Genomic DNA, 25,937 nt, shown 5'->3' on the forward strand with positions numbered 1-25,937 from the left:
CTGTCTGAGCGTCTCTCTCTCTGTCTGAGCGTCTCTCTCTCTCTCTGTCTGAGCGTCTCTCTCTCTCTCTGTCTGAGCGTCTCTCTCTCTGTCTGAGGGTCCCTCTCTCTCTGTCTGAGTGTCCCTTTCTCTCTCTCTCTCTCTCTCTCTCTGTCGGAGCGTCCCTCTCTCTTTTTCTGTCTGAGCGTCCCTCTCTCTTTCTCTGTCTGAACGTCACTCTCTCTCTCTGAGGGTCCCTCTCTCTCTCTCTGTCTGAGCGTCCCCTCTCTCTCTCTCTCTCTCTCTGTTGAGCGTCCCTCTCTCTCTCTCTGTCGGAGCGTCTCTCTCTCTGTCTGAGCGTCCCTCTCTCTCTCTCTGTTTGAGCGTCTCTCTCTCTCTCTCTGTCTGAGCGTCTCTCTCTCTGTTTGAGCGTCTCTCTCTCTGTCTGAGCGTCTCCCTCTGTCTGAGCGTCTCTCCCTCTCTGTCTGAGTGTCTCTCTCTCTGTTTGTGTTAGCGTCTCTCTCTCTGTTTGTGTGAGCGTCCCTCTCTCTCTCTCTCTCTCTGTCTGAGCGCCCCTCTCTCTCTCTCTCTGTCTGAGGGTACCTCTCTCTCTCTCTGTCTGAGCGTCCCTCTCTCTCTCTCTCTCTCTCTCTCTGTCTGAGCGCCCCTCTCGCTCTCTCTCTGAGCGCCCCTCTCTCTCTCTCTGTCTGAGGGTACCTCTCTCTCTCTCTGTCTGAGCGTCCCTCTCTCTCTCTCTGTCGGAGCGTCCCTCTCTCTTTTTCTGTCTGAGCGTCCCTCTCTCTTTCTCTGTCTGAACGTCACTCTCTCTCTCTGAGGGTCCCTCTCTCTCTCTCTGTTTGAGCGTCCCCCTCTCTCTCTCTGTCGGAGCGTCTCTCTCTCTGTCTGAGCGTCCCTCTCTCTCTCTCTGTTTGAGCGTCTCTTTCTCTCTCTCTGTCTGAGCGTCTCTCTCTCTGTTTGAGCGTCTCTCTCTCTGTCTGAGCGTCTCCCTCTGTCTGAGCGTCTCTCCCGCTCTGTCTGAGCCCCTAAATAGGTAGCTGGAGGTACCTGCAGTGGAAGCCTGACTATCCATGGGACAGGAAGTCAGCATTGGCAGGTTCCCACTGTGGTGCACAGTGAAGAGCTGGAGAGCCAAATACTCCCTGCTCAGCCAAGCAGTGGTATCCTTCATGGTATGTAACCTTTTTAAGGGTGTATAGTCTGTCACCAAAACAAACCTGACCCCTGCTGGATACTAGTGGAGGCTCTTGACTGCCCATTTCACCGCCACACACTCCTTTTCAATCACTGAGTCCCATGCCTCCTTGGGTAGACTTTCCTACTGAGGTGTGGGATGATTCACCCCATCAAATGGTTGCGAGAGAACAGCAGCCAGACTAACGTCTGACGCATCCGTTTCCACAATAAATTCAGCTTTGAAGTCGGGGCTATGTAATAATGGATGATTTTACACAACCTTGATTTTAGGGCATCAAAGGTCTACTGACATCCCTCAGACCATTTCACCCTTTTAGCGGCAGATTTCTTTGTCAGATCTGTTAGCGGAGCAGCCAGCATAGAAAAATGGGGTATAAACCTCAGATTGTAGCCAGCTATCTCCAAGGAAGACTGGACTTGAGTTTTTGTAGAAGGCATGATATACTGTAATAGAGCCTCCACTTTGCCTGCTAAAGGCTTCAGTTGCCCATTCCTCAGGGAATATACCAAGTACTTGGTTTCGGATTTCCTAAGGGCACACTTGCTGGAGGTCATTGTTAGACGATCCGCCCTTAGGGAACCCAGAACCACAGCCACCTGGCGCAGATGGGGATCCCAGGTTGAGCTTTAGATCATAATGTCATCTAAATAGGTTGCGGCATATCCCTGGTGGGAGGGCCAACCCCTGGTCCATAAGGTGCTAGAAGTTGACCAGAGCTCCATGGAGCCCAAAGGGCAGTGTAGTGATGTGCTTTTTGAGCCCTGGTTAAATGTTCTCCCGTGGACACCGATCCGGAAGAACTTGAGATTGGGACTTGGGACCCCAAATCTACCTCCTGCTTCAAAGGATGTACAAACAAGTTATCACACGCATTCCAAAGTTTCAATAAGTTTACATGATAAATCTGTTTCTGTTTTCTTTTCTCTGGCTGATGATCTCATAATCTACCTTTCCAGTACGATGTACTATTTCGAAGGACCCCTACCATTTAGCCAGTAATTTACTCTCTGATGAGGGAGTAAGAGCAGCACCCTATCTCCGGGGCAGTATTCACGTAATCGATCCCCCTGATTATAATGCTGCTCTTGGGCCTGCTGTGCGTTTAGCAGGTTTTTCTTAGCAAATTCCACAATAATATTTAGCCTTTTTCTTGAGGTCTCGGACGCACTGCAAGCCATTTTTTCATTTTTTTTCGTTTGGATTGGTTGTTCTTCACACGTTTCCTTAACAAAATCGCGTATCCCCTGTGGCTGTCTGCTGTACAAGGAGGAAAGCCCCTCGAAGCCTGGGGAACCTCCCACATAGGATCTGTTGAGCTTGTCCGAGGCTCGATTTTTCAAAATTCCGAAGCATCACCTTAAGGGTTCTATTGATCTGTTCTACCAGTCCATTGGTCTGTGGGTGGTAGCCCAAGGTCTGATAGGAGGTTATTTTAAGCTTTTTAAGAACAGACTATAGGAGATCAGCCAAGAAATTTGTTCCCTGGTGCATCAGGATTTCCTGAGGGATCCCTACTCTAGAGAAGAGTTTCATCAATTCCGTATCCACTGCAAAGGGACAGCCTCTGGATAGCGGGTAGCATAATCAACAATCACCAGGATCTAGCAATTTCCCTGAGAGGGCTCCAGGGGTTCTACCAGGTCAACCCCAATTTGCTCGAAAGGGGTATCAATGATCAGTAAGGGCACTAATGGGGCCGACTTCTGACCTGCTGGGCTGGTCAACTGGCAATCGGGACAAGACACACAGAATTTCTCCTTGTCCGCAATAAAATTTCTCTATGTCCAGCCAATAAAAGCGGGACATAATTCTGTGTTTAGTCTTATTTTGACCCAAGTGGCAGTCTAGGGAATGGAGTGTATCAGCTGCATTTCTTTACCTTTGAAAACTTGGAACACTAGGATTTGTAATGTTGTCTCGCTGGACTATTGGTGCTTATTCACCCGTTACACCAAATCATCATCAATCATTTCAAAATGTGGAAATATGGTAGCTTTTTCCTGATTGATGACTTTCCCATTGGATATGGCAAGTTGCGGTAAGACCAGACTTAACAGAACATCGTTCTGTCGTTCTTGTAAGAATCGGAGAGGGTTAGATCTATTTCAGGAGGTGCCCTATCTCTTTCCAGCGAGTTTCTCCCCCTCCTTTGCTGGAGGTTACACTGGGTAGCTGCACCTTTTCCTTTAGGTTTCGTAGAGGGTTCGTTCCTCCGTTGCACTTTCCCTAGTGAGCCACAATTTTGGTCTAATGGTTTTTCTCTTTTCGTTTTCCAGGATAGAATTGGGAGGTGCACAACTACAAAAAAAAGGAAAAACAGTCCCTCACGGCAGGGATTGGAGCCACCGGACCACTCCACGATTATCTGATTCATACATTCTTGGACTGCAGTGGTTAGATTACTCGCCTCGCAAGTGGGAGACCTGGGTTCGATTCCTGGTGGGATGAAATGTTGGACAAGTTTCCTTACTCTATTTACCTAGCAGTAAGCAGCTTTTAAGAGTGTAGATAATTATTTGGAGGACAAGTTTGCAGGGCTATGGGAAGAGAGCAGGGTGAGTGGGATTGAATTGCATAGCTCTTTTCAAAGAGCCGGCACAGACACGATGGGCCGAATGGCCTACTTCTGTGCTGTATAATTCTATTATTCTACAAACTCAGTTGTTAGTCGATTGACCGATCGCTTTTCCGGGGGTAATAATTGCTTTAAAAAAAAAACTGTTTGTGGGACACTGCTGTGCGCAATTGATTGCCACGTTTCGCCCACAAAATATACAGTCAATTCACTTTACAGTATATTCTATGAAGGGCATTGAGATGTCTCAAGACTTGATAATCGAATGAAAAGATTATTATTATTATTCCCCAATTTCTAAGGTTGCTCTGGCTGTTGGGTTTATTCCCCAGGGTTTATTCCCCTGTCACAGTTATATTCAAGTGAAAATACAGATGTGGTTAATTAAAATCATTCAGGTGATGTTTGGAGGGAACTGGAGGTGAATTAAGGCAAGTTGAATATGAATAAGCTTTTAAAATAGTTCCATAATATGTGTTAAGCAATGCAAGAATATTAAAATAAAAACTAAAATGTTGGCACTGAAAAAAATGGTTGACCAGGAAGGAAAAGAAATGCCAAATTCAACAGCAATTTACATATACCTCCTCTGATCAATATTGTATTCCCAGCCCATGGTGCATTCCCTCCATACGAGTAAGAGCAAGTGCAGATTGCATGCATTCATGTTAATCAATCAGAATCCCGGTTGGGCAATAATATTTTCAAATGCAATGAAGATGTTAGAAATGAAGTTTCTATATTGTTCCCACTAGATGAATTTTAAGTAGAATATCATAAATGTAATCTCTTATAAAGGGTGTATACAATATTATTCAATATATCTCTTCAAATTCTAAATTTAATTATAAATTCAATATATATTTGCAAACCATGCAAGTAAGATATATGACATAAGATAAATGAGTTAAGTGGAAAGCAATGGCTGTGTTGTGCTTTTCCAGATCAATTACCCCTTTTGAGATCAATTATTTCTAGGCAATTATTAGCAGATTTATCATTTTGTGTTCCAATATTGATATGTCAGATATACATACTTTAATCTTCTCAGGAGTAATTTCTTGAGCTTCCCAATCATCTGTAAAATGAAAGCAAAAAATACCAAATAAGAAAAAACATTTAAAATGCATGTTGCAGGTTAGTAATTATTTCATTTTAACATTTTCTACTATAACATATAATGTGCATAAATACATACACACACACACCATTCTCCATTAAGCTAATACAATAAAACTTATGAGTCGTATCCTTATAAATTGCCAGTTTCCTACCAAAAACACTTAGATTTCTTTATAAATCAGATAAGCGGCTTAATGTAATGGTTTCTTGGTCTCAAATAGTCCTAAATCCTATATAAATCATCTCCCAACTCATAAAGCCGCTAGGTAATTTACTGGCTGCATTGAGGTACACATGCGCAGTGGTCCATTTGAAACAAGCAGGGAAACAAAGTCTTTACCCACCATCGCATGTGCACTTACCAGCTGCAGTGAGGAGTAAGCATGCACAGTACAGTATATTCTGTTAAAACAAGCGTGAAACACAAGGTACTTGTTTACTGTTATGTGTTAGTCATAAAATCCAACTTATACAGGTTTGGCTGCAAGTCATACTTCACACAAGTCATATTAAAGTTATGCTACTGACTGATACGATTTATACAAGTTTTACTGTACTAACCACTGCTACAGTCAAAATTGAAAAAGACAAGTCAACACTGTGCCAACTAGAGATGTGAAAGTTTTGCCAGGTTATAAAAGGTGAAAAACAGGTGGTGAGGGGCAGCTTAGATTTACTGATTATACACTTAAAAAGGCCCTTTAGCCCAACCAGTCCGTGCCAATGTTTATACTTCGGGCTTCCGATTTTCAGGGTTTAACATTTTCATTTTGGGGGATATAATTTTAGCATTTTTTGGATTTCTAAGAACTCAGGGTTTTTCAGGGTTTCACTTACCTGTAATGAGAAGATTCAGATGAATCTGTGCACACGGAAGACGTGAGCCACCTTCACTCATGTGCAGTGAGCTTCCCTCCTCTCAGATGTTTATGGAGGTGCATCTGGTGACCCGTTTGTTAGAGGAGGGAAGCACTGCAAGTGTCTGAAGGTGCCTCTCTCTCTCCTCCGTTTGCCTCCCTTTTCTTACAAATGCAACACCAGGTACTTCTGCGCACGTGGAGGGGAGAGGGGCAGCGGAGAAAACGAGTAATGTGCAGTTAAGACCCAGGCCAGGTAATCATATACAGGTTTTGTAATGTTTATTGGATAAACACTGATATAATTTTTTTTGTATCGGGTGATTCATCAGGGATTTTCAGTTGAAACCAAGGTTAGAAGTCCTCCACACAATCCCCCATCCACTCCTCTCACACCCATTTATTCCTTTCTCCTTCATGTGTGCATCTGGCTACTTCTTAAATGCAACTATACTATCTGATTCAACTACCACTTATGGCATCAAGTTCCAATAATTTTCCTAGTTGTCAAATTACCTGTCTCAGTCAGAAGCACTCCTGACCTTGGTTGAGAAAGTTGTGGGCTCAAGGACCCCCACCCACAATAAGACCCAAGTACTTCCTTATCAGAAGTCTGTGAAGTCCTGTAGCTCAGTGGTTAGAGCATTCGCTTTGCAAGCGAGAGACCCAAGTTCAATTCCAGGAAGAGGGCGAAACCTTGGACAAGTTTCCTTACTCTACACGCCAATAATAATCCCTCCAAAACCAAAAATAATAATAAAAAAAATTGGTCATTTTCAATCTACGACTGTTTGTGGGACATTGCTGTGCGCAATTGGCTGCCGCGTTCGCCCACAAATATACAGTCAATTCACTTTACAGTGTGTGTTCTGTGAAGCGCTTGGACGTCCTCCGGACGTGAAAAGCGCTATATCAAATGCAAGGATTATTATTATTATAGAAGTGCCATCCATTGAGGATGAGGCAATAAATCTGCTCAGGCAGGATACCTCACGACACTACTGGAAACAAGGTAGTCTTGACTGCTGTTTTGGCCAACAATTCCCCCACACAGATAAAACTGGTCATTGACTCCATGCTGTTTGAGGGACCCTACTGTGCCTGCCTACACATGTATGGTCACTACACTTGATAGCAAATACATGTGAAGTACTTTTAGACACTTCAAGATTATGGATGCTATGTCAAATGCAAAAATCTTTATTAAAGACCATTATTTGCTGCAGCAGGTCTTGATCTAGAGGCTAAAGCAAGCAGCGGAACCTTCTTTTTGGTTTAAAAAAATGCTAGAAAGCAAAGGCATGAGGGAGGAAATGAGATATCTCAATTTTTTTAAATATACAGAAATAACAATAATTCTTATATTTGCTAAAGGGCCTTTCACATCAGGAGGACATCCTAAAGTGGGATATACTGTAAAGTGGTGTGACTGTGTGTTTTGGGAGCCTGTGTGCAACTGGGCACAGCAACATCCAACAAACATCCATGGAATAAATGACTAATCCCATCTGGAGAACCGTTGACCAAAATACCAAGGGGAAACTCCCTTCTCTTTTCGTATAGTGACACGGATTTAACATCCACCTGAACAGGCCCAGACAAAGCCTTGGTTTAATATCTCATCCAAAGAATGGGGCCTTCGATAATATTGCATCGGAGTGTCATACTATAAGAGTTCCAAGATCCGATGTAGGGCTTGAACCCACAACCTTCTGACCCAGAGGCGAGAGCAAGCACCAGTGACACTTTATCTGTGTCTGCACTTCAATAGCTTAATGTTTTTAGGGTACTGAAAAAACAGTTCAGTGGCTTCAGCACATATGAGCATTAAATATGGCTTGTGTTTTGATTATAGATCATGCGTGATTTAAATTATTATAAATCCAATATTTACTACAATGGTATCAAGAGTGGAATTTGAACCCACGCCTCCAAAGAAGACATCTGAATAATAACAAAACCATTCTGCTCAGATCCCACCAGCATCCTTCCACCACTGGCTCTGACTGCATAAATCTCTCAAGTTGCTTACAACAGCTCACAAAGCCAGTGTTCAATGTCAGGATTTTGTTTGACCCTCCCCTCTCCTTTAAGCCTTTCATCTGGTCCTCGACCGAGGCTTACTTCTCTTGTAAATCTCTTCGCCTCTGACCCCCCCATTCTGCTTTCAAAATCCTAACTCTTTCACTACACCTTTAGTCACTTCCCTCCTCTCCCTCACCCACCCACTCAACCAATAACAAATTACGCATGCACTAAAACTGCCATCAACAATTCACAATGTGTTGATTCCTGTGATATAGTTCCAATTAATAATAATTGCCAGGAAGCTTTGGCACCAAAGTTACCTTTTAGGTTTGGATCTTTGCCCAGGCCTCCAAGCATTACAGTGTTAATATTCCAAGTACCAGCAACAAATTCCTGTTTTTGGGAGAGTATATCTGCAATTTTTAATTCTTCTTGTCTGTATTCAGAAAGGAAATAACAGTATACTTTACCTCCAAAATTGACATATTTTCAATACTGTTTCATAATAAAAACTGAAGGAATAAATAATCGGAGCCAAATATTGCTGTGAAAAAGGGCATGTGAAGCGCTTTGAGACATCTTAACGATGTATCAAGGCGCTATATCAAATGTGAGGATTATTATTATTCACCAGTGTATTATTATTCCTCTACCTCTCCGATCTCCTAACCGCCTAACATCCTGTTCGCTCCCTCCGCTCAGCGGGCTCTGGCTTGCTTCACATCCCCCGCCTTGCTTGCCTCAGTATTAATAAAAATAATAATCCTTGCATTTGATATAGTGCTTTTCACGTCTCAAAGCGCTTCACAGATTAGACTGTAAAATGAATGGACCGTATATTTGTGGGCAAAACGCGGCAGCCAATTGTGCACAACAGTGTCTCATAAACAGTCGTGGATTGAAAATGACCAATTTATTATGGTTTTGTAAGGATTATTATTAGGCGTGTGGAGTAAGGAAACTTGCCCAAAGTTTCGCCCTGACCTGCCTGGAATTGAACCCAGGTGTCTCGCTTGCAAGCGAGTGATCTAACCACTGAGCTACAGGACTCCGTATTGTCGGGAGGGCCTTCCGCCCCCTCTGCACCCACCCTCTAGAGCACCATCCCGCAGTTCCTCTGTCTCGCCCCCTCCCTCGCCACCTTCAAGACCCACCTCAAGACCCTGCTCTTCAACCGTGATTTCGATCTCCCTGCTTTCCCCCTCCCCCACCTCAACCCTCAGCTTGGGTCCGAAACTCTGTCCAGCGCCTTGGGACGTCCTCCCAAAGTGAAAGGCGCTATGTAAATGTAATTTTGTTGTTGTAGGTTTACCTTTGCTCTTCTAATTGCTTTACCATCATTGCTTTTTTTTCATCATCATCATCCACGGCATCATCAGCATACAAGTGATAGATAACCTTCAGAAAGTCAGACTCCTATTGAAACAAAAGCAGATAAAGAAGCTCTTTAATGTTACATAAATATGAGCTGCTGACATGTTCAGCATTCTATAAGAAAGATCCAACAGAAACTATTTCAAAGAAGGTTTTAAACCTATATTTCAGTAACTTATCATGGTAATTAACTTTTCTCCTGAATAAGGTTACTTTAAACCATGTATAATATATAATTATAGTCATGTTGATATTTTACAATAAAACTCGCAGAAGTCTTATCTTTATAAATCGTATGATCGCCTAAATCGTATAGTCACCCGAGTCCCATTCAGTTTCCAATCCAAACCTCTTAGATTTCTTTGCACTATATCAATCATCTCCTAACTTGTTCCACCGCTTCCATATCCTCCATTACTCTCACACTCACCAGCTGCATTGAATCACGGAAAATGACGTCCTGACCCATCGACACATGCACAGAAGAATGTCATTTACTGCAATTCAATGTGATTCCAAAGCTTGCCTGATTCCAAAGCACTGAATTGTGAAAATGTAGTCTTGACCCCTCACCGTATGTGCACTTACAAGCTGCAGTGACTGACTACCACATGCGCACTTACCAGCTACAATGAATTATGCACGTGCAGCGTAGATTATTGATTAAACCAGATTTTATATGATTTTATACCACTCACAGTGAAAGAATCCTGGGAGCAAACAGCACCTTCACACCACAGACACTGAAGTACAGAAGGTAAACCGGCTCTGTCTACCACCACCTCCGCAACATTGCCAGACTCCGCCACTGCCTCATCCCTCAGGCTGCCGAAACCCTTACCCACGCATTCGTCACATCAAGGTTCGATTACGGAAACTCCCCCTTCATCAGCCTTCCCAACTCTTCCCTTCGCAAGCTGCAGATCATCCAAAACTCTGCAGCTCGTGTAGTCCCAGGCTCCGTGACCCCATCACTCCCACTCTCGCCCGACTCCACTGGCTCCCCATCTCCCAGAAGATCGAGTTCAAGATCCTCGTCCTCACTTTCAAGGCCATCCATGGCCTTACCCCCTCCTACCTCTCTGACCCACTGACTCCCTACCAACCTGCCCGCTCCCTCTGTTCAGCGGGCTGCAGCCTGCTCCATGTCTCCTGCCCAACCCACCCTACCATTAGTGGCCGGGCTTTCAGCCTTTCTGCCCCCACACTCTGGAACTCCATTCCACAGTCCCTTCGCCTCGCTTCCTCCCTTGCCTCCTTCAAGGCCGGTCTCAAGACCATCCTCTTCGATCGTGCTTTTGGTCGCCTTCCCACCTCTCTGCCTTCCCTCACCCCACCTCTCCCCCATGCTTGGGTGACTCGGGTCCTGACCCCTGACTGTCCAGCACCTTGAGATGTCCTCCCGACGTTAAAGGCGCTCTACAAATGTAATTTTGTTGTTGTAAAGATGGGCCCATATTTAACGTTACACCTTAGTTACTTAGGTTGCCACAAACTGCTGAGGGTCTTCATTCAGCTTTCAGAAGTAACAGCTAAGAAACCAGGATACCCTGTCCACCTAGCTGCCTCCAGGTGTGCTGAGCACCTTTCTTTATTTTGCCTGGGAATCAAGATAAGCTATCAAGACTGCAGATGAGTATGATGGTGTCACAGAGCCTGGTGCAAGAGAGGACACGAGCTGCAGAGTTCTGGATAATAACATAATTCTTGCATTTGATGTAGCGCTTAATCATGTCGTTGAGACAACTCAAAGTGTTTCACAGAATATATTGTAAAGTGGATTGCCTGTATTTTGTGGATGAAATGTGACAGCCAATTCTGGATATAAATTTGAATTGTCAAAAGGGAAAGCATGGAAAATTGACCTTATGCAATCTCCATTGTTTAATACAAAATGATAAATTGAATTTTAAAGCACAGTGACAAAGAGCTGCATGATAAAAGAGCCATTCTTAAATTAGAATTAAAGTGCATTGCCATACCAATGGGGTGGGGTGGTTAAACTGGAGTTCCTGTTAACCCTGCAAGCCCTAGCAGAGGGAAAGCTTGCCAGACAGCAATGGTTGCTGGTTTTTAGCTGGTTACTCCAGCAGTATCCCAACGCACACTCCTGGGTCCCTAAGCCTTGGCTCTTGATCACCTGCACCTAATACTTTCCAAAATGAGATAAGCAGGATGGTGATGGGTTTCCGCATGTGTCAGACACCTAGCTGACCAAAAAAAAAGGTCAACCTTCTTTCTGCTGCTGATTAACCTGTTAGCAATTTCCAGTATTTTCTGTTTGCAATTCAGATTTCCATTCTAACAGTCACTTTTTTTTAAAAATAGAAGTCACAGAACATTATATCACAGGAACCTGGACCAACCCCTCATAATCCCCTCTTCCATTCTCCCTAATGTATGTATCAGCTTTCCTCTTGATGGGTTTTTTTCTTCACCACACCTTTCAGCAGTCAGTTCCAAATTCCCATCACTCTCTGCGAAAAAAAGTTCCCTCTGAACTTCCTTTTAAAGCTGAAGTGTCCTTCTGATTATGAAAAGCAAAATGCCACTCTGAATGCAGACGCCGAGGGCAGACACCGAGTGACGTACCGTGTAGTTTCCTCAAGCAAGCTCCCTTTCTCCCTATTGAGAAACTCCTCTATCTCCCTCTCCACCCTGCATTTGAAAACTCCTGACAGTCTTTCCCTTTGTCCAGCAAACACCAGCTTGCTTCATGTCCCCCCACCCCATTTGCCCCACCGTCGCCATTTGGCCCTGCTCTCTGGAGCTCCATTCCTGAAGTCCCTCCGATTTGCTTCCTCCCTCCTCTTTTTTAAGGCACACCGAGACGAAACTCTTTGACTGTGCTTTCCATCATTTTTTCCTTTCCCCAGCTACCTCAACTCCTACCCACAGCTCAGCGGCCCAGCCAGCAGTGCTTTAAAATTATATTATGTTTCTGAAAGAGAAACAGAAAAATATTGCTAAATGCGGCCCACAAATGTGTCTCAAATCCGGCACCCAGCCAAAAGGTTGGCCCACCTTGTCCTTGACAGTAACATACCTGTGAAGCTAATTGTTTTAGGTAGTCATTAGAGGTGATGGTGGTTTTCCACGTTTGTAGCCACATGGCATGTTTTTTGGAAGGTTTAGGTTCGAAAACAGGATCTTCTATTTCTCCGTCTGATGTTATATGTCTAAAAAAAATTCAAATAAATTTAAATAACAATTAATAGGCAAAAAAGTACTGAATTCATTTTAACCACCTGTCTATAAAGTGGCTGTAAACAATGGAATCCTGAGTAGCATCAGGACTAAGAGGGCAACCTTAATAGGATGTGGTCATCTGGGTTCTGTATCTCAACATTGTTGCTGCAGAACTAACATCAACAACAATAGTAACTGATTATCATGGGCACTTATCCACCAAGGATCACCCTACTAGTTGGAGTTTTGGGTTACAGAGTTGAAGACATGTTTACACTTGAAGCCTGTTGAATTACTGCCTGCCTGTTTTTCCCAGGGATAGCTCTGCTAAATTGCTTCAATTCAGGACACCTGACTTCTATATCTCTATATCTCTTCCTCCTCCCCAATCATCAGATTCATTTCAAAATCTAGTATGCACTCATTTTAATTAACTTGAAAGAGCTGAGTTGATCAACTAGCATTTACACCTGTTCAAGAACGTTCAAGTCAGCTAACCCACATAATCCAGAAGAGGATACAGGACTGACATATCTCACCTCAACAAACATCAAATGTAATCAGTGATGTTTGATCTGTCATACTTACTGAAGTGATAAATAATTGCATTTTTATTGCTCTTTTATGCCACTTTTCCTGAAGGTATTCATTGTAATATACAGGCTATAGGGAAAGATCAACAATTTGGCACCTGAAGTCCTCTCAATACCTAGCCCAGGATATTCAGGGTGGTCCAAGCTGGACAAGCAGTGGAAAAGATTGCCAGACAGTGATATGTGTAACATAACTTGATCCAAATCAAGTTAGTAGCCTTGTTCCACCGGGTCAGGCCTCCTCCTTGTCCCCCGAGTCCTCTGCTCCACCTTCAGCAGTCATGCCTTCAGCCACTACGACCCGAGGCTCTGGAACTCCCTTCCTCTCTCCCTTCGCCTCGCCCCCACTTCCTATTTTCAGGTCTCAGCTGAAGACCTTTCTTTTCGACCGCACCTTTGGTCACCTTCCTCCCCCTCCCCCTGGCTCAGCCCCAGGATCCGTTACTGTGAAACTCTCTGAGACGCCGTCCGGCATGGAGAGCGCTATATAAATCCAAGTTGTTGTTGTTGTTATTTGTCAATCCAAACTTTCAATAATCCACCATTCTATAATCACACCTTTTGTCCCACTCGCAGTGTCCTTTTATACTTCTTATTGGTCCTTTTATCAATTCTCGATTTACTCTTAAAGGAGTATCTAACAATAGCAAAGGCAAGCTGCATAGTTTTAGCTGGTTAGACTCCAGCAGTGTCCCAACTCACATTCTGGGATCCCCAAGCCTTGCTTCGTGCCAACCTGTTACCTAATACTTTTTGGAATTGGGTGAGCAAAATACGTCCTTCCGGGGAGAGAGTGTGCATTCTTTGTCTGAAATTTGCACGTGTGGGATGGGATGCATGGAATTCTCAGCTTGGTTTGGATACTCTTAAACATTGTGATGGGCTGGGCCAACAAAAAACTGCGGAAATATTTGCCAAAAATTGCAGGCATTTTGCGGAAAATTGCAGGGTGTTTTGGTACATATTGCAGGAAATTGCGGAGGGCTGATTGATCCTATTGAGAGACGCATTTGTGAAACAACCCAGATTAAACCAATAGGCATATATTTCCTGAACATGTAGTTATATTTAAAATACTAAAAATTTTAATTTGAATAGTACAGCACTTACCAAAAATTGGTCGCAGGTGCTCAGTTTAGGCCGGGCACTGGAAGAAGCAGATTTCCCGCTCGGCCACTTCCGCGATCCCAGCACATGAGCAACAGTAGCTGACCACAGTAGCAGCGTAGAGCAAACAGCGCACAAAGACCCGGAGCTTAGCACACTGTGTGTACAGAGCTGTAGTGGAGGGGCTGTTTGTTACGCATTTGTAGCAGAGGAGGGTGTTTGTAGCGTATTCCGCAGAAAAAGTACAGTCTACTGGAGCATAGAATTGTTTTAGAGTTGTGTACCAATTAAAAATTCAAATCACACTGATTTACGGATATTAATTTGGCTGAAATTCAGTTCCTGCAATGAATATCGTATAAGCCACACGCATTTTACAATACCTCCAAAAAGATACTCAAGCCTTACATTTGAGAAGACTGGTTCGTAATCGGAATTTGAAGTTTGGGATTAAAGATACGTTCTTTTTTCTTCCGGGTTAAAGTGGAAGATGCAGTATAATTGGAGAGCTTTGATTCAGTTGCTGGAGGAATTGCAACAAGGTCCTAGAGATTAGAACACGTGTAGTATCAGTACATAAATTACTAAATCAGTAATTCAAACAAATTCCACCAGTACTCCACAAAAGAGCATAATCAATTACTAATTAATTACTAATTACCCCAAAATTTATGGCTGATAGTTAAAATGTTACCAAATTTACACTTTCTTCCTTGTATTCATTTAGAGTCCCGGAGCACGTATGATATCAACAATAACAAGATTACATTTGTATAGCGCCTTTCACGTCGGGAGGACATCCCAAGGCATTGGATATCCTCTTTCTTATGCGTACATGCAAAGGAATGTGAGAAATATCTATTGTACGTTTTTCCGTGAAGTAGGCCTCAAAGAATTAGAAATAACCTTTTCAGTTTTTCAAAAGGAAATTTACACATTAGATCATGCTATGTAGTGCATCCACAAAGAAGGATAAGTTCATCATACCTGGTCAAATAACAGGTAATTGGTTGGGATGTTTGGGATTAGCGCCTTGTAAACGTCTTGGAGTTCTTCACCGGAGAACAAATTTCTGTCTAACCACTTCACTGTTGCTGGTTCAATCTTTGGAGAAATTAGCAAAAATAAATATTGTACTTGTCATTTAACTTTCATATCTTCTAGGAGTTTCACTATCACAATTTTTTTTCAAATATTTACAAGACAAAGCTAATTAGTAACTTCCCATTGACATTCATGGCTACCTATTCAACAAGCAAACATTTTAAACTAGTCAGTAAAAATAATGGCCTTGATGGTATCACAAGGCTATTGGTGTCAAAAGAACAGTGGTATTCTTGGTAGGATATTAACAGTTAGATTTAAAGAAGAAAAGATAAGGGAACCAATCCAAATATAAATATATAATGATGTTGATAACTCAGAGTAATTAATAACCTTTATCAACCATTCATCCCTCTCCATCCCTTCTGCTATTAAGCTGAAAAGCAGATAGATTGAGAGGTATTTACCCAGTTACAAAAGATTTAGTAAATGATTATATAATAGACCTGAAGAAAATACAACAGGTTAATGAAAGGTTAGCCAGTACAAAACATTCAGTAATTCTTTAAAACGTCTTCTATCTTCTATCTTAAAATTCACCTTCGAATTCAAGATCCTCATCCTCACCTACAAGGCCATTCACGGCCTTGCTCCCTCCTACCTCTCCGACCTACTATCCCCCACGAACCTGCCCGTACCCTCCGTTCCTCTGGCTCCGGTTTGCTCCACATCCCCCGCCCCAACCGCCCTACCATCGGTGGTCGGGCTTTCAGCCTCTCAGCCCCAAGGCTCTGGAACTCTATCCCCCAGTGCCTTCGCCGCCTCCTCCCTTTCCTCCTTCAAGGCCGGTCTCAAGACCTTTCTCTTTGACGGTGCCTTCAGCTCCCCTCTCGACTCTCTACCCCCTCCTCGCTCCCCCCCTTTCCTCCCCTCACCCTGACCATTTCCCCCCTCCTCGGGTCCTGACCCAACTGTACAGAGCCTTGGGACGTTCTCCCGACGTGAAAGGCGCTCTATAAATGGAATCTTGTTGTTGTTGTTGTTTATGTGATAGTCATAGGGAAATTTCTAATGTCCCAGAAATTAGTTGTCTAATCAGACGGAGGGGGCAAAAATGCAGTGTTAAACGCATACAGTGAGTTCTTTTTAACAATTATGAAACAGAGCACTGGAACAGAAGCTGTATTAGATTTTGTACATCAGAGTTGATCAGTAACTTGGAAGTGGGTGAATTTGGATTGTAATAATTGTGGGGGGAGAGAAGGAAGTACCGCAGTGTTGCGTGTGGGGTAAGAGGATGTCAGGCAATATCTATCCAGAACTTTTCCCCATGAGATAGAAGACGTTTTATGTGCTCTGTGGATGTAATGGGCCAAAAGATCTTTTGTTGCTCCAATGCTGATATTTGCAGTAACTCAGACATTTCTATGATCCGAACATATAATGTATTTAAAATAAAATAAGATCCAGCAATGGCAGAGACTAGGCCCCTGAAAAGCAACTTGTAAATGAGAAGTAATTCTTTGTGAACTTAATATCAACCAGGAAAAAAATTTCTGTGCAAACATATACCTCTCCCACAAATTCATTGAACAAGGGTGGAAATAGGTCAAGATGGATACAGTCAGAATAAAATCTATCCGATATTCGAACATCAGTTGTTTGCACTATCACTTTCTTTGGCATTGATGTTGTGATGATGGTGGGCTGTGGATGCTCTGGTTTCTGCAGTTTAGTCTGCTGTTTCAGCTTTTCTTGACTTTCTTCTCCTTCCAATTCCTGATTTTGTTTTAAGAAAGGCAAAAACTTAGATTACAAATATCATTTCAAAAATCAAATTACATTTTAATCAATTCATACTAGTAAATGGATATGACCATATCCTGATCAGTTGGCAGCTTCTTTATAATACGGTCCTGTGAAGTTAATCCATGGCAATTTTTGGAGGTTATCTAATTAGAGTAGAAAGGTGAAATATTATAAATTATTTTAATTTGATTTGAATTTCTAACCATCTACTGTATCCATTTCCCCCACAAAACATATAGTATATTCTGTGAAGCTTTTGAAACTTCTCAAAGACGTGTTAAGGCACTATATCAAATGCAAGAATTATTATTAATATATTCTGATGAAGCATTATTTTGATGTTAACTTTCAAAAAGTAACATGCATTATGCAAAGCCATTTATGAATTACTGACTTTTTTTCAACTGGTAAGAGCAACAACAGCAGCAACAAATTTATATTTGCATAGCGCCTTTCACGTCGGGAGGACGTCCCAAAGTGCTGGACAGACATAGTTACGGATCCAAGCTGATTTGGATTAAAAGCTATAAGAATAGGGTGGGTAGAGATCATCACATATTTTATGGAACATGTTTGTCATGAAATTAAGAGTAAGAGGCTAAATGCTTAATAATTCGAAAGAAATTGATTTGAGGATGGCAGAACAAAATAAAGGTCCTTTCTGCTTTATAATTTATAGATATGGAGATTGCTACCATCAACATTTGCTGCATCTTTTGATTCTTCACTTTATTGTGATAACCACTCCTATAACGCGTGAGTGCTTGAATTAGAGGAGGAATCTGTGCTTCAGGATCACTGTCATCTTCCACTTGATACGACATTTGCGACATCCTGCAGAGATATGTGTAGTGAATATTTTATTGATTACACAAAGTCATTGCCCAATTTCTTTTATACAGTGTCTTTTTAAACATTGTGTGAAACATACATTTCTGAACAGATTCAAAGGTTTACAATGGCTTGCTTCACTGGAATTTTTGAAATTTGTTTTGCCACCATTCTAATATATGATGTGATTTTCATACGGATGAAATAATTTATCCCATCAAATCAATAATGAAAGCTAGTCAATGTCATCCCATCATCTAGAATTTAAAAGTTGCAGTTTAAAATCAAAAATGCACCAATTCACCATCCTAAAAAAATTTCATTCTTTTACTTAGATTCCATTTTTAGATAGTATACCTCCTGAGTTCATCAGCAACTGAACTCTCTACTCCAGCATATTCCTCTTTAAACTCTGGGATGTACAGGGGTACGTTTGGATTTTGGACTGGTGCGATTTTTGTTTCTGACCTCAAAATATCTACCTTTAGTAGGTTTGGCATAGATTGGGGTTTCTGAAATAAAAAAAATCACAATATCACTTTAAATGAAGGCCATCATTCCCAAATACCAACTCTAGCATGTTCTCATTATGCAGGAAACAGTTTCTTAAATGTGTCCAACTCTTGGCCTTGTTCATCCTGCCTGGAAACCTGTTCAAATATATTTTTTCTGGTGATGTTTCTTAAAATTACCCTTCACAACACCAACCTGTGCCCTCTTGTCCTGCTGATTTGGGCTATCTAAAGCAGGGTGGTCCAACCTTTTGGGTGTCAAGGGGCGGATGCCACATTTTGAGAAAATGTCTGTGGGCCTCATAGCAACATTTTTGTTTTCCTTTCCAAAAACATAAAAGAAACATGCAGAAATCCTATGTTTTAAATGGTGTGACTGCATTACTTAATAATGATCATCTCAAATGGAAATATATGCATCACACTTTTTCATCCATCAGTCAAATCACAAGATAAAACACAAAACACAAGTCAACTTATGGAGCCCCTACAGAGAATGCTCAGCAAAACCAAAACAGATTAATCCATAATTGCAAAACTAGCTCTGCACTTCTCAACACAGATATGACTTGCAAGCAAACAAGGCACTGAAATTTTCCATTACTTTCAATAAACTAGTAATCTACTTCCCACTTACACTGAAATCCTCTATTTTCCATATCTATCTTGCGTTTCTTACTGAGACTCATAATTCTACAGTTTTAGAATTGCAAAATGCTGCTCCTGCTGAGTCTCACCAGGCTGATACGTGACGTCTTCTTGTCACTCTCCACATCGCCTCATTGAAGGCACAGCTGGGAGGTAAAACAGTGAAGTTGGAAATGGTTTGCAGGCCAGGCAAAATCGTCCTCTTCGACCGCGCTTTCGATCTCCCTTCTTCCCCCTCTGCCCTCTACATTCACCGCCTCCCAGCACGGGTCCGAAACTCCAGCGCCTTGGGACATCTTCCCGACGTGAAAGGCATTATACAAATGTAATTTTGTTGTTAATTTCTTTATTTATTTCTTTAAAAGTGGCAAGTAAACAAATAATCGAGTAACAACCTGGTTCCTATTCATTGCTAAGTAAACAGAGGTGTGTGGAGTATGGAAAAACTGCCTAAGGTTTCACCCCGCCCCAAAATGTATTGCCTTCCAAAGTATTCGCACTTTGAATGAATGAGCCCTTTGAAGCTTCCCCAAAACACGTTCAATGGTTTGCTAAGATCAAAGAGATTTGCCAAGTGTTGACAGACCTCAGAAACGATTTATATGGAGAGGCCAGAAACAAAAGGAGGAAGGGGAAAAGAGACTTGTCTTTTTATTTGTGAAGAAGGAAGAGTAATTCTTACACGAGCTCTTGAGGGGAGAGGGAAGGGGAGAACACTTTTTTTTGTATTTATATCATTTACAGGTCCATTTCTAAAGGGGAGCAGTTCACCGTCCCCACCATCAAATTTTGGTGAACATACCTTGCATAATAATCCTTGCAGAATATACTGTAGAGTGAATTGACTTGTGGTTGAAACATAATATATTTATGGTTATATATGTTAATTTAGTTCTATAGACATTGGTGGACCGCGGGAGATAGGGGGAAAAATGAACTTGGCGGGTGGGGCGAACTCATCCAAGAACTGAGTGGATAGGCACCACTTTCAGTTTTTTCCTATTTATGTTTCATTTGTTTCAAGTCTATATGTACAAATATTACAATATTCGTTCAAACGGAAAAATAGTTTATGGGACTGCTAAAATATTTCCGTCCTTATTCCAGAGTCTGAAGAGCAATTTTCCATGAACACTTTTACTGATGACTTGCGTTAATCTGAGAGTTTTATCGTTTGAGCCTATGTAATCAGTGCAAGTCGCAGAATAAGCTCAGAAGGAATGAAGCCAGGTGCCACTGAAATTTGTATAAATCTAGAAAATTACATGGTTATTTTACAAAATCGTAAACATTTCATCAATAAGCCATTGCAACATTTTCATTTCCCAACTGAAACAATTCTCAAAAATACTGAAATTGCTTTAAACTTATTACCCAAGGCAAAATTAGTGTATTTGTATTTAAGATCAAGGCACTTTGTTGTTCCACTGCTGCTATATTCAAGTTTATTATGCAGTACATCAATGAATTTACACAGCACTCCTGCATTAAAAGAATGGAGATTTTTTTTCACTAATCTATTATTACCATTGAATTTGAAATCCAGTTTGGCTTTCGGATTTTCTTTACAACTGGTTGTGGGTCTTCTTGCAAAGCAGCAATATTTTGCACAGCAGCAACTGTGGAGAGAAAATCTGTAGTAAAATCTACATTAAAATTTCTACACATTCAGTTTGAAACATATTTTACCTTTGGTCAGTATAGTTAGATCTGTAATATAATACGTGATAATTATTTAATTTTCATTATTGTAGCATGCGACTACTACAATGGTAGAAGGACCTTAGTCTTTTTCGTCTAGTAATTCCTATGCTTCTATTTTACTTTTCAATTTCAGAATAAGATTATTCCAAATGCTTCTGAGCTTCATTTTTTCTCCAAATTTAATTTTCAAAATCTGCTTCATACAATTATTACTGTTACATGAAAGTATTGAGAGCTCCTATACTAATTAGAAGTGCCATCAAGTTTATTGTACAACATAAAAACTATTTTGATTTCATAAATGAGGAATCCCCCAAAAAATAACAAAACATACAGGAGTTTTAATCCCCAACTCCAAAAAAATCTTAACATTTTCCTGGTGCTAAACAGCTTGGGAAGCACTTTTGCACTACATGTTCTTGTTCCTTTCTCTCTTCTGTATTTCCTTGTACATCAGTGGGTGCAACACCTGTCCCAAGCAACTGTCTAGATTACTCTTGACTCATCTATATTACTATGAACTAAATAAATGTCTGGAGTGACATTTTGTTTCACACCCAATGCATTATAATAATAATATAATAATAATCTTTGCATTTGATATAGCACTTTTCACGTCTTCTCGACGTCTCAAAGCGCTTCACAGAATATGCTGTAAAGTGAATTGACCGTATATTTGTGGGCGAAACGCGGCAGCCAATTGCGCACAGCAGTGTCCCACAAACAGTCGTGGATTGAAAATGACCAATTTATTATTGTTTTGTTTTGGAGGGATTATTATGTGTCCTCTGCTCAGCACCACCCCGATAGTACATCAAACTGTGTGAAAAATTCTGAATTTAAAATGACAATACATAACACAGAAATTGGAGCAGACCCACACTACACCACTACGTGACTTAATAAACTTATAAATTTATATTATACTACTCACTCTCCATTGGTCTATCAGTTACAGTTGATTCCACTAATTCAACATCTTGAGGTAATACATGATATAACTGTTCTAGATCCAGATACAGTATATTTTCTTTGATCTGTGAACACAATGTTGCAAATCACATACTCAGGTTAATCTACTCAACTGTTTTAATGAACAAAAATAAATTTGGATTGTAATGTTTAACTAACCTCTTTAAGATCATTCGCTACTGAATGTATTTTCTGCGTTCCTGATTTAGGTCTGCTGAGTTCATAGAGGTACTTCAAAGTAGGGGCAGTATAAGGAGGCTGTTGTTTGCTGACCGTATGTTTAGGTTTGCCTTGATTTTCAAATTGTTTAGTAGATGATGGTACACTTGTGTCTAAATGTGATTTTTCATAGATATTTATGACAAAATCCTCGTCATCACTCTTTGCTGAACGTCTTAAAGCCTTGATCTCTCCAGCAATACGAGTCTTTATAGCTAGAACTTTCAAACTAAGCCAAAAATAATTAGTAGAATATAATTTAAAGTAAAACTAAGACACAGTGCTGAATTCATTAATTTTATGGCATTATTCATTAGTCATTTCCTTTTATCTGAAGCTTCACATTATTTTTGTTTAAGCACCCAGTATTTTGGTTCAATAGAATGTTTTTCCTTCTAAGACTTTACTATCAATATTCTTCAAACATAAAGCACAAACATAAATGTGAATACAACATTTCTATCCCAATTACCCACATTGAGGCAGAAAAGCTCCCTATAAGTTATACATTGTGAGAATTAAATCAGATAGCTTGTGTACATTTAGCAGATTTAACTATTTTTAACTGTAGTATAATGAAAACAAAAATATTTTCGCTATTATAAATTAGTTATTTGCTGATCTGCATCACAACCTGCTGTGTATAATCTCGGCATTCAGGTCAACCCCAGCTGTCCTTCCTGCCCACATTCAGTCCTTGACCAGTAGGTCTATTTTCCTCCACCTCTGCCACATGGTACACCTCCTATCTTATCTCACACCTAATGCTGCTGAAACCATTATCCTTTGTGACCCTTTGTGACCTTCCCAGATGGACTATTCCGATGCCCTCCTCGATGGTCTCTATTCTAATGCCCGCCAGCTTCACCATACACAAAATCCAATTAATTCAAAACTCTGCCACCCACAGGAAGCTCCATACCCCCATCACACGAGTCCTTGCCAGACTCCACTGCTCCTGTAAATTCCAATCACCGAACGGATCAATTTCAAGATCCTCTCATTCGTTTTCAAATCACTTCATTCCATTGCACATCCCTACCAAACCGACCTGCTTACAGCCCCACTCCACCACCCACTGCCTTCACTCGGCTGGCTCCGGCATCCTATTTGTTCCTCATGCCCGCCGATCCACCAGTGATAGCTGTGCCTTCAGCCATTAACCCCAAAAACTCTGGAACTATCTCCCACTTCCTCCCCACCTTCAAATCCTGCCTAAAGACCTTCCTTTTTGCTTTGTGCTTGCGATCACTTCCCACTCCCTCTTCCCCCTGGCTCAGCGTAAGACTCCACTACTGTGATACACTCCAGGATGCTACCCTGCATGAGGGACGCTATATAAATACAAGTTGTTGTTATTACTGTTGTACTCAAGGATTATTATTATTATTATATATCTGCTGGTGCCCCACTCCTCTACTTGCCCCTTCGCTCAGCTAACTCAAATCTATTACAAATCACCTGATCTCTCCACGCAACCATTGCCAGCCATGCCTTCAGCTATTACAACCCTAATCTTTGGAATTCCCTGCCTCAATTCGCCCTTCTTTAATTTTAAATTCCATCTGAAGACCTATCTCTTTGACCTCGCCTATGGTCACCTCTCTGTTTGCCTTGCTCATTGTCCAACCCCACCACTGTGCAGTGCTCTGAGATACTATCCTGTGAGTAGGGCAGTATACAAATATAAGCCTTGCCATAAGAGTTGTTTTTGTAGCTATTTTCCATAATAAAATGAACTGCACATGAACAAATACCCAAATATATTTGAAATCGGCAACATTTTTCTTATTTGTATTGAAAACTTACAATTTAGTGCAGTCGACAGAAAGTTGAGCCTTGAATCTACTAATATTAGCATGGTCAGTGAATACATCACGATGTCTTACTATGTCAAATGTGTAAAGGTAGTGAAGGAACAGTTGTTCGCACACTGTGGCAATATGTGTAGTAATTCGTCGACCAAGCTCTACATTCTCCGTAGCTGACAGAAAAGGATCATAACAAGATGATTGAACATCCTCCCAAAGCATTTTTACATGTGCCATAATAATTCCTCCCTAAAAATAAAAATACAAGTCCAAATCAGTAGCTGTCCAGAACCAGAGAATCAGTTGTCTTTCATAAATAACACTATATGATTTGTTTCTGGAGTAAACTAAATCAAGAATGGTTTACCTCCAAATGTTTTTATGGTGTAGCTGCATCAAATCCTGTGCTACTGAGGCAAACAACTCCAAAAAAAACATGGTTTGCAATGTATTACATCAGCTAAGAATGCAATAGGGACACTATAATTGGCCTCATAGTCCCTGTCAGTAAGTTTGTTTTCTGTTCCTGATTGTTATCACAATGTGTGAATGCTGAAAGTTAACAATGATTGAATTCAGCTTTGACACACTGTTTGAGGTTCATGCATTTCAAGTTGGACGAGAACCTCCATTGTTCAATAAACGATATGCCCGGAATTAATGATCACCTGGATAAAAGCATAGAAAAGTATTGGGAAATATCTGGATACCTTGTTTTAAGAATATAGCCATCATTAATCTGACAAATTGCAATTTTCTAATTTGCCCATTTGTATTGTAGCAAATAGTAACTTGGCTGGTTTGACTTCAGCCCTGATATCTGCTTTAAATAAAAGCAGTTTTCTAAACTGATATGACTATATTGGTACAGTTACAACATTCTACAGATAGAAAGAGATGAAGCCACATCTACAATGCTCAGCTAGCAAGTTTGTGAACTCGATTGTGCAGTGACCAGGTTGCCAAATATTGTAGTTGTTTTCCCAAAATTGGTAGAGGGAAAGGGGGTAGGTCATTATGGGTGTCCTCAAGAACCTCCCCACAGCCTGTTAAATATATCCAGCCAGATAAAATGCATCACTGCCAAATAATACACCCAGTTTGCTTGCCTATAAAGGTTGAGAATAATAATAAATAACAATGATGCATATTATAAGTGGGACAGAACAAAATGAAAAGAAAAATATGTTTGCGAGGCAACCAGCGCCTTGGGACGTCCTCCCAATGTGAAAGGCGCTATACAAATGTAATCTTGTTGTTGTAATCATGAATGTCAAAAGTAAAAAAAAACTTTAAAATTAAGTACCTACCAGTGCTTGTTGGTGTTCTTCAGAAACAGATGCAATCTCTGGCTTTACGCAGATCCTTCTTCGAATTATTTGACAAAAGACAGAGAGTGAGGTTGGGGCTTTCTTCACACTTTTGTCAATGGGGGTCACAGGACGCTCTAACTGAGTTTCTTCAAAAGAATATTACTAATAATTAATATAGCAATAATAAAATAACAATCAGTAAATCACTTTTTCTTTACACCTCCACAATGTGCAACACACCTCAGTCAAGTGGGACATATTTGTTTTAATACAAAGCATTAGAATACATACAAAGTAGGCCATCAGTTTTCCATAGGTAGAACATCTGAGCTAGCTATAAACTTCCATTTCTCCATACCTTTACAGCTGATTGTGGGACTTTGCTGGCATAAATGCCTGCCACTATTTCCCAGAAAAACAGTCACCACGTAATAGTAATTACTTATGAATTATTTTGAGGCATTTCAACCTGATAAGGCACTATAAAAATGCTCAGGATTACATTTAACACTGGAACACCAGTTTGGTTTGATCACTGATAATGAATCTCAATAAGGAATTCTAAAACGTATGCTGGATGATTGAAATATTAAAAAAAATACATCTGGATTGATCAAAAAGTAAAATTAAATAAATTGCAGAATAAGTTTAATTTCTGGCAGCTGTTGACTTGATCCATTCTAATATAGCATTATTCCTTTTCAGGAATAGGGTTTACTAACTGTTGACCTTCTTCCACATTTCACTATTGGCAGAAACTATGAATTTATTAGGGTAATGTTTCAAAACAAATACTTTAAAAATGATTTCCAAAATAAACCATGATCCTCAGCATCACTTACTATTGTTTGAAAACAAGTGTCTTGTGATTAGTGGGAGCACAAAAATATATAATCTTCAGATCAAAACATTGGCGATTTAACAATGGTACTCCAGGAAAGCAATATTTAAAAAAAAATTGACCTTTCTTTCATAAATGTGTCAACAGCAAAATCAGTATAACATCCAATCTTTAAGTTTCTTTATGAATGATT

The 25,937-nt window shown here is 40.8% G+C and overlaps 1 protein-coding gene across 2 annotated transcripts; it reads right to left on the bottom strand.

The window, feature by feature from the left end:
• Positions 1-4,807: 4,807 nt before the first annotated feature.
• On the bottom strand, positions 4,808-24,090 carry ccdc87 (coiled-coil domain containing 87). 2 transcript variants are annotated; one of them, XM_042335088.1, is made up of 12 exons: positions 23,589-24,090; positions 21,720-22,008; positions 21,523-21,625; positions 20,412-20,503; positions 18,082-18,236; positions 17,589-17,727; positions 16,657-16,863; positions 15,028-15,144; positions 14,449-14,585; positions 12,198-12,330; positions 9,090-9,193; positions 4,808-4,848 (listed from the first exon to the last, which is right to left on the bottom strand). In XM_042335088.1, the coding sequence occupies exons 1-12, from the start codon at positions 23,825-23,827 to the stop codon at positions 4,845-4,847; spliced, it is 1,719 nt and encodes a 572-aa protein (XP_042191022.1). In that variant the 5' UTR covers positions 23,828-24,090; the 3' UTR covers positions 4,808-4,844. The 2 variants fall into 2 exon arrangements, with proteins under 2 accessions (XP_042191022.1, XP_042191023.1); XM_042335089.1 differs by lacking the exons at positions 4,808-4,848; positions 9,090-9,193; positions 14,449-14,585 and having other exon boundaries at positions 12,223-12,330.
• Between the last annotated feature and the right edge of the window lie 1,847 nt (positions 24,091-25,937).

Source organism: Callorhinchus milii, unplaced genomic scaffold, assembly GCF_018977255.1.
Source record: "Callorhinchus milii isolate IMCB2004 unplaced genomic scaffold, IMCB_Cmil_1.0 Scaffold5, whole genome shotgun sequence".
Taxonomy (NCBI): Eukaryota; Metazoa; Chordata; class Chondrichthyes; order Chimaeriformes; family Callorhinchidae; genus Callorhinchus; species Callorhinchus milii.